Source organism: Echinococcus granulosus (assembly GCF_000524195.1).
Source record: "Echinococcus granulosus chromosome Unknown EG_S00001, whole genome shotgun sequence".
NCBI lineage: Eukaryota > Metazoa > Platyhelminthes > Cestoda > Cyclophyllidea > Taeniidae > Echinococcus > Echinococcus granulosus.
In genome coordinates this window covers 1,624,050-1,633,480 of record NW_020170381.1, presented here as the reverse complement: position 1 = coordinate 1,633,480, position 9,431 = coordinate 1,624,050, and the positions used below count along the sequence as shown (strand labels likewise).

The 9,431-nt window shown below is 42.1% G+C and overlaps 1 protein-coding gene across 1 annotated transcript; it reads right to left on the bottom strand. All coding sequences in view use genetic code 11, as the record gives it.

The window, feature by feature from the left end:
- Window positions 1-242: 242 nt before the first annotated feature.
- Window positions 243-499, bottom strand: EGR_00188 (hypothetical protein; the record flags this gene model as incomplete). The annotated part of the gene is made up of 2 exons (XM_024489437.1): window positions 243-282; window positions 330-499. 2 exons carry the CDS (start codon window positions 497-499, stop codon window positions 243-245), a joined length of 210 nt encoding a protein of 69 aa, XP_024356115.1.
- Window positions 500-9,431: the final 8,932 nt, after the last annotated feature.

Here is a 9,431-nt window from a genome sequence, read left to right as displayed (position 1 = left end):
ACAACGAAGACGACGACGACGACAACGACGGCATTAGTGATGTCTTTTTGCTGTTGGCGGCTTCACTCACACACACACACTCGTATATGCGCGCGCAAGCGCCTTGTGTGTATGCATGTGTGGGAGAGCGGGAGGACGTGAGCGAGGGAGCCTAATTATCATTATCGCGGAGGTACTCTCGCGGGATGTGTGTGCAAGATGTCTCGTTTCTCCTCTGAGTCAACTACACTGCGCGTGCGAGTCTAGACAACGACGAGGGTCTTGGCGCGCCAGCGGTGCGCACTTCAGAAGCCATAAAGTGGGCCCCAGACACTTCTCTTTTTAATCACCTCTCTCGCGTATTCGCGCCCCAGCGGAGGTGGCTACTGCTGGCATTGATGACACCTTCCATCTTCTGTCTGCGCACGCATGCCCGCATAAGCGCACACCAGCCAGAAGGCGTGTGGATGTGCAGACACCAGACGGGCAGAGGGACGGACACAGACAGAGGTATCTGCATACGTATCTACCCCCGGCGTTTGGCTTTTCCATAAGTGGAAAAATTCCCATAGATTAGTGAATATGATCAACGACATTCAGACAATTTACCATCTATGGCTGTTAGAAGTAGCCATTGATGCCGCTGCCGCAAATTCAAACTAGCATACTTTTGGACAAAGCAAATGGAAATGGGCAATCCTTGGCAGCCAGCATATGAATTACATACATGAGAAGAATTGGGGTTGTGGTTAGTCCATCTCTGACAGAATACCATTTCTGCGATTCACTTGTGATACCTCTATCAGTAGTTCCAATTCTTATTCTCCTATACAGCCACTTAAAATGAAATTTTTGTGTCGCTAAAATCTTTGGAATCATCAGTTATTTACTTGTTTGAAACGTTCTGGGTAGCACATCAGACTGACATTAACGCGTATCTCAATCCTCCATTGCGTAACAAGGATCATCTTAATTGCAAAAATGAATAATGAAACGGTGTTTATGCTAATCCTGATAACCGTTTTTCGGAAGAGATCAAAAAATGACACCTTTTTGTGGAGCAATGAAACAGAAGAAATTCATTTGTGCTTTACGTCGATGCCAAGTAATCATTGGGAGCTCAAAGGAAAGAAGTGTAAGTTATTTTTAACTTAAACGAAAAATAAGCAATAGCTGAACTTGTCTAACGCAATTTAAACTATTTCGGATGCTTGAAACAGCTGGTGGCTTCAACAGCCACGAAGTGTTGTAAGCCGAAATACATCACAAAACAGAACAACTGAAAAATGAATTGCTTCAACTCGAATCGTGACCATATTTTTGTTCTGTCGACATGGCTTTTGCCTCGGAATCACTTAAAGTGTTTAGGTTTAAAAAGCTAGATTTTCTTTGTCTGAGAACAGAGGAACGGCAGAGCACTGGAATTTGGTGATGACTCCAACGTCTCGTTACTTCCTCCCCCACAATTTAACCCCTTTCTTCGAGTGGGTGTCTGAAATGTTGAAGTGATCATACAATATTTTGCCATGATTTTAAAGCCTTCAGTTAGTTGACTTTGCAAGCTAGTCAGCGTAGCACACAACCGACACTTCGCGAGTGACCTGGTGGACAATTTTGATGAATGTATCATATAAATAAAATCTGATGGTAAGTCCATTCATTCAACCCTGGACAGATGATCGCTTTGTTAGTGATAGTCGGTTTTCAGTCCCAGGATGAGTTTAGAAATTGTTCGAATATTTTGCCCGACTTAAGGGTACACTGATTTAAGAAATCAATCCCGGTTCTTAAAATAGCTGAGATGCAGTGGTGAATTTGTTACTACTCAATCATATTTTAAAATACCATTTTGTTTCTATCAAAATTGTAACGAGGTAAATTTTGGAGAAGAGGCTTAGAGTTGAGACGTTTTGAATTGTCAATTGACGAGAATTTGTGCGCAATAAGACCTTTTTAAAATAATGCTGACTGGAAGTGTTCTGAGACACGGTCACAACCTGCGGACATTGAAATTAATACGAAATAATATTGTCTGGCTACTAACTTAAATTACCGGGCGAATCAAGATACAAGGTCCAAATAATACTTAAATAATAAAAGAGTCAATGCAACTGAATTCGCTATTCCTGTATGGAAATAGACGCTTAGACAAACCTTAAGCGGTAAAATTGGATCTAAGAAATCTGAAACAGGCGATACCGCAAAAACAGTCGTAGCGTTTTATCAAATCCATGAAGTTAATGCTCCAGATGCTATAAGTTTTTTCTTAATCTACGATTTAGTTATCTTTTATAAGAACAATTTAGTCGATTGCATTCACGACTTGACTTCCAAGTCATATTGATCTTACAAATGTCGTTTACTCTACTTTAAGAAGTCCTTTTACCGTCATTTTGCCTTTGGAGGAATTTCCTTTGATCACTCTTGTACTGCACCATTAATTTGTTTTGTAAACACTGGACTAGTGCCGTTGACAAATAAACAGAAAGGACAGTTAATTACACACGTCGTCAGCACTCAACTCCGGAAGTCCCGCTTCCAATTTAGCTCGGTTCGCTACAATACTTTTTGAGGCAATAAGCGGGAATTATTTTAATGATTTTTACTGAAGTGTATCCACAGTGAAAAATCACAAGTGCAATGTCAGGCAGCATAATAATGCTGGGCATATAGCAAGCTCAGACAAGGACGCAATGTTTGGGTGTGGGTGTGTCTAAAATGGGTGATGATGAGGGAAAGTGATACAACTTCAGTGAGGACAATCAGCTTATCTTTCTATTTTTAGATGCACACGACAGCTAGACACTGAGTTGCGTCAGACATAGACACACGCTTATCTCTCTTGTTCCTGTGTCTGCCGTTCGGATGCATCGCCACCCTCCTGTACCTACACAAGGGCGCCCGCGGTCCTTTCATGTGCTCCCCTTGCATCAACGTCCCATTCAGCCATGTCCCTCAACCCACCGCCCACCGCCTATCCTCTTCCCCCTCTCTCTCTCGATATGCAAGTGCGTGCGCACCCGTAGTAGGTATGAAAATATGCACATTCACGTGCGCACCCGAGTCTCATCGCTGATTGGCTAACTCATGCGCATGTACGCGCATCTGTTCACCCGGGTGTGCATCGACAACGCTTTCTCGATCCTCTCTTCAATTATCGCATCGTGCCTTACTTTTAATCACCCAATGAACTCCCATTGTGTTCTAAGTCAGTAATGCTTTACGTGCACACCAATGATACCTCAATCTTGGGCTGAATTTCTTCTACATTTCCATGTTCCTCGTCCACAATACGGTCAAAGGGCCTTAATGTTTAGGTACACTTTCTTCTCTTAAATGTATTTTTTTAATCAGAGCGTTTAAGACCCGCACAAAGGCAAATAATGAAATCGTCCTTAAACTGTGGTGTATTGGCCTTTAGGTGGGCAGTAATAAATTTAGGCCACAATACACTAATGACCACTATCACTAGGGCATGTGTGTCATTATTAACTGAGATCATGTTTTTTATATCAGACTCACTTTAAGCTCATTTTACTGGGCGTTAATTTGTAAGTTATTTTTTAATTTGAATTGGAATGAACTGTACCGTCAGAATGGGCTAATATGTTAAACAGTAAATTGACAATGAATCAATGGTTACCTTTAGTACACATTTTAGATTGATCACTTATGAAAGTTACTTTAAATACGTGAAAAAGGCATTGTACAGCTCATCATGCAGCTGAACTGAGTGAACTTTATTTATGCCGACGGTTTCAAGCTCATTTTCAACTCTTCTTCCAAATTCACAATGGCTCTGTCCGTCTCCATGTTGCTTATAGTTAAAACTGTTCTAATTGCATAAAAATTAAAAAAAGTCTAACTTGATGCAGATCATCGAATGTCAAGCGTGATAATCATGTGTGCACTTAATGAATAGCTCCAGAATTATAAAATTTGGTACCCCAAACAAAAATGTTAACAATGATATTGGTAATTGGGATGGCTTGGAATTTAGATCCGTCGACTGAGTGATTTCAGCGGTTGTGAGGTCTGTAAGATGGGCGACTCTGCTTTATTAATCCAGCTCTTGTCATCTTTACTCGTATTCTTCTTTTTATAGCATATTTTCGGACAAATGACAATTGCAAGTAATAGTACAGTGAAATTGTAAAATTTTTGCAGGCTATTAGTTATTCACTCGTGAAACGACCGCAGGTGGCAGGGCATCTAACGGCTTTCTTTTTTACGCCTTTAAAACAATGGCTGACAACACAACGGGAAGTCTAAGCAAACTCAAAGTGATATCAAAGGATTTTAGTTTACACTGATTAAAAGTCAGCATATAGAGATGTCAACTTCGGTGTCCAAACTATGTGAACCCTATGAATGTAATAACTTGATTTGGGCCTCATGAACGTGTGCTGCTGCCTTCATGTGACAAGTTATTATGGTAATAAAAGAAGGTTAGCTTCGGTCTTGGAACAAAAGTAAAGATGTGTGTAGATAGGTAGGCTAGTTAATCATCACTAAATGAGGAGGTTTATAAACAATCACCCCATTGTCCTTTTCATTTTAGTATCCACTCAAAATAGAGATCTGTTTCTGTTTATCAAACAGCCTATTTGAGTCTGTGATTTGCAGTCATTTTTAACTTACCAACAAGTCTGCAATGCAGTGAAAATACATAGCTGACGATACCACAATCACTAATTCTACTTCACTTATGTTGCTGTACTCGCTTCTATCTCTATCATGGCAATTACTATCACACTGCTGTGTGAAGTAACTTACCTACACGTGCGGGAGACGGAGCTGATTACAAAAATCCCATGATATACAAACGGTATTTTGAAACAATCGGGACGGGAAGATGGGGTACAAGCACCAACAGCACCCAGACACTGAGGGCCTGTGAACGCTTACGATGGAGGTACACAGAATGCGTGGTCTCCGTGGTGTGAGGAAAGCGCTGACTATGCGCCGCTACTTACGCCACAAGATTCATAAGTTTTGATCTCATGAGTTTTAGTTGGTTCAGTGAAGTTCACTGTGGACAAGAGTTGCAAAATCACGGGTATGATGGGGCTCCAAATTTGTGGGCTTTACCCTCATAGCCAGTCCACCACTCACTGTCCTTTAATTTACTTAAGCTCCCTTTCTAGGAGCTCAACTACTTCCAAAACGAGACTTTTTTTCAATTAGTTTATAATACTGTTTAAATCTAGTGCCTAGATACCCGCATTCATGGTGGCCAGTCTTCCTAGATTGTGTAGTGTTTTGTATTTACAATACAGATAAGCTTGTGTATCACAAGATATATAGGTACGAAATATAACAAATGGGGCATTGATCTCATCATGAGAGTGAGCTCTGCTTCGCCAGCTCTATGAATGCAACTTGAAACGCCTTCAACGTTGTAGCGTAAGTGCTTACGCGCCACCTCACACATGGGCATGCTGAACATGCGCGAAAATTCATCGATTACCCGAGAAATGCGTAGGTTGGGGCGTTCTGCCACCGGTGGGGCCAGAAAAGGCGATTTCGCTTTGATGTGGTATCGTCGGGCCTTTTTTCTCTCTCTCGTGTGCCGGCCCGCCCGCCCTCAGACTAGTCTTCAGCCCTTCCCTAATGGATGAACGGAAAAATGACGAAAACAATCACATACACGCACACACACATAAACACATACAAATCGGACATCCAGGAGTGAACAACACGGTGATAAAACCAGCGGCACACGAACTTCAAAGGCCGTATTTACGTGATATCGGCGGCAGTAGCAGTAGTGTCTCTGTGAGATTGCAATAAAGGCAAATACCAATAAAATTAGTGATAAATGACACTGCTTATAAAAAGATGGATGAGTTGTGGGTTGAAAGAGGAATTCGCATCGAGTACCGTTTGACAAGGAGGCCTCAAAGGGATTATTAAACAGGTTGATTTGACCTTATGCCTTGTCTGCTAGTAAAAGGAAACACTGAGTTGGTATCACCTTCCCCACAACCGTAGTGATATCCACACTTACTGTCATGAGACAGCAACGGAGTAGCACCCTGGCGTGATGGAAAATCTAGGAAAGGGTTGCGTGTAGTCACTGCATGCATCATGAACATCAATGCTTCTTGAATGGTGTCTGAATGCCCTACTTACTAGATCTTGAAATAAGAAAAATTAATTGAACCTGCACGCCTCACTTTCAAGACGTCCTATGAGTGTAAACATTCATACCATGGAAGAAAAGTTGGATTAGTTACGTGCACATTAATCAAACCGGTATTGCTTCGTAGAGTGGTTAAATAACCAGCATGTTAGCAAACAAATCACTCAGTTATGCTTATATTAGCTGCATGTCTAATTTATCAAGTGTATAATGGAAACAGGTATAATGAGTGAAAATGGAAATTCTCACCAGTCTGTTCCCTTCCTTTAATGTTTTAAAAAAGAACTGAGTTAACAGTCCTGAGAACACCATTAACAGGTTGATTAGCTTTTCAGAGGATGCTTTTTCTCTAGTCCGGAAAGGGCGAATGAACGCGAGAGTGGGCAAAGGCAAGAGGGAATGTCCCCAGTCTTCCCGCCTCCCGCCTCCGCTGGCCCATATAATTAGTTTTGTTTTGCCGCATTCTTTGACGCCGAGTCCAGCATCCTGCACGCGGGTGCTGTGTGCGTGCACGCGGCGTAAAGTGGATTTGTTACCACCTCCCCGCCGTAGTGCTTTGATGTCGTCGTTCGGGCACCCAACCTCTAGCTCAACCACTCACTCGCCCTTTTGTTGTCAGCGCTTTCCTCACACCACGGAGACCGCGCATTCTGTGTCTCACTGGTCGCGTTCTCCGTAAACATACACATGCGCACACACACAACAGTGAGAGGGGAAGGTGACGAGAGCGAGGCAGACGGGAAAAACAGAGCCATAAAATCCCTCAGAGAGACGAAGAACGGTCGCAACATCAAACGGCCTCGTGACTGCGTTTGCGCGACGAGTCTCGACTCACTAGAGTACTTCCTTGTCATGGTAGGGTTTGCTTAATCAATACAATAAGAAATTGCAACTTATGAAATGATTCTCTGACCCCATTGCCTTTGTGTTTGGTAGGGTTGGTGAGCCGTTTTGTAACAAGTTCAAGCGCGCCACCGTGTACAATTATGCTTATTTCATCCTTCACCAACGCCAATAACAACGGCGCTAAATCGATGGCGTCTATTGTCTCTGAACAATCGGAAGACAAAAGAAAGACCGATGTGATAATAAATTCGATCCTTTAATCCCCTTAATGGCTAGGCAAAATCGAGCAAATCAGTTCCGGTTTTGTGATAGCTTTGAGTTACAAAATAGGATGTGAGAAGAATAGTTTAGTCATCATCGAAGTCACTACTGCTAATTTGTTTAGCTGATTAAAGCCTACAAACCTGGTATTTGCAATTCCTTAGGTGGTGTAATTAATAGGCACAAGGTCTATAGCTATTTGGGTACTCAAAATTCTGGTATACTTTAACCCAAAGTGGAAAAGCGGTCTTTCCGGTTTCGTGTAACTTATGGACTAATGTGGGCTGTGCTTTTATATTAAGTCCATAGGAATGCCTATTTGAAAGTAAATTTCTTAATGAGGTGGAGATGGTTTTAGCAACTATCGCCAGTGACAGCGGTGAAGCCTCTGGAGAATGGCCTGTCTCTCGGAATGGGTCTCCCTCAAAGCACTAATCACGGTCATTTAGGTATATTACATCTGAGTCATAAAGTAGCGAGATTACACTCCATTAGCTGCTGCAGCTGTCTAAGACACCATTTGTTCCAATTAATTAGACCTCTTTGTGGACGGGAAACTGTTCGGAGAGAAGTACTAGTCGCTGGGAGCAGGCCGATTTTTTCTTCTCTGTGGCGAAACACCTTAAGTAGAGGGAATTTTCACAGGTCTTTAAGAATGCCTTTTCTATACGTCTTTTTCCTGAGCCCATGCAGCCTCCCTTACACTGATAAAGTCTACTGTAAGAAGTGGGTAATTGTATTTAAAAATGAGCTTCTTCTTCCCCTTCTTGGCCCATGTAACCACAGTTTCAGGGCTTATCAAAAGAGCAAACAGGTCTTTTAATGACTAAAATAGGTCTTTTTGTTATTATCACAAGACCATGGGGTCAGAGAGAGGAAAAGGAAATGCTGCCATGGTGCATATATCAAGTGCTTTTTAAATAATCCCATTAATAATGGCCTTCGTCAGCAACCGATTCACATTGCCACGCGCAGCCCTTTTTACAAAGCCTATTTTTTAACAACGAAACGCAAAAATTCCACTTCAAATGCAAATTTTATATGCTTTTTGAATTAGTATTAGCTGTTTTGATAATTTTGATGTTTTTGGAAGTTTTTCTGACCCACTGCTCTCATACATACCGAAGATCATTTACTAATCTAACCTAAAAGTTTCACATCAATGATATTATTCGTTAGTGTGGTGAACTTACGCACTTTCCTCCTACCCAGAACTTAAAGTGGGTCAAATGCAAAGGAAAGAGTGCTGAAACCTTAAAAAAGGCTTTTTCAATATGGGCACAAAGTGGTGCAAATGGTGTAGAATGCCAGTTTTAATATTTCCTTTAACCTCTGTACACCCCTTAGCACTTGTATGCCTCAAAGTATTTGCAAGGAAAATCTCTCAGCTCTGTTTCGTATATTCTGGGAGCACCAAAATTAAAAAGTGCAGTGGTTAACGCAAGCCCGGTGAATTGTAAGGAGTCTAAACTATGCAGAAGTCGCATTCCACTTGGGGTTGGATCCGAAAACACATGAAAGAGTTCAATCTCTGCAACTTAGCTTAGATTATGGTATCACAAATACCGCTTGTAAAGTTTTTTTCCGATTCCTGGACCATGAGGGCAAAAAGCACTTGCATCTGTGTTCGCGACTTCGCTTTATTGTTTAAACCTTCCCGATGTCACGCATTGAACACATCTTTTGATGTCTGCTTTTACTGAAGCCGCAGCCATCACCAACGTGACCAGTATTAGCACGGGAACCTCCAAAGTCATTTCATGAAGATGGTCTTATTGTCTCTTCTCTTCCCTGCCTAACCCCCTTATTCAATTTGTTCCGTGCTACAAACCAAAACTTCAAAGTCGCCTTCTGTTACCTCGGTCACCGGACGCCCGTTCAACTGCCCCCTCTCGATGCTCATCGTCCTTTCCTCGCGCTCCCCCCTTACCGTCTGCATGTACATGTGGGTGTGTGTGGGTACTACGTGAAAGGAGTGGTTCCTGTGAGAAGCCAAAATCAAAGGAGACGCACCTGGTAAACGGTGTTAAGATGGTCCACTTTTTTCCACCAAATTACAAGGGGAATACATAATGAGAGTGAGAAAGAGACTTGTTGGCTGACTAGACTCTGAGGGAAAAGCAGAAGAACACGTGGGAGTGGACTGCTGCAGCCTTTTTCCACTTCACAGCACAGGAGAGTCGGTTTTACTTTTTTAAAG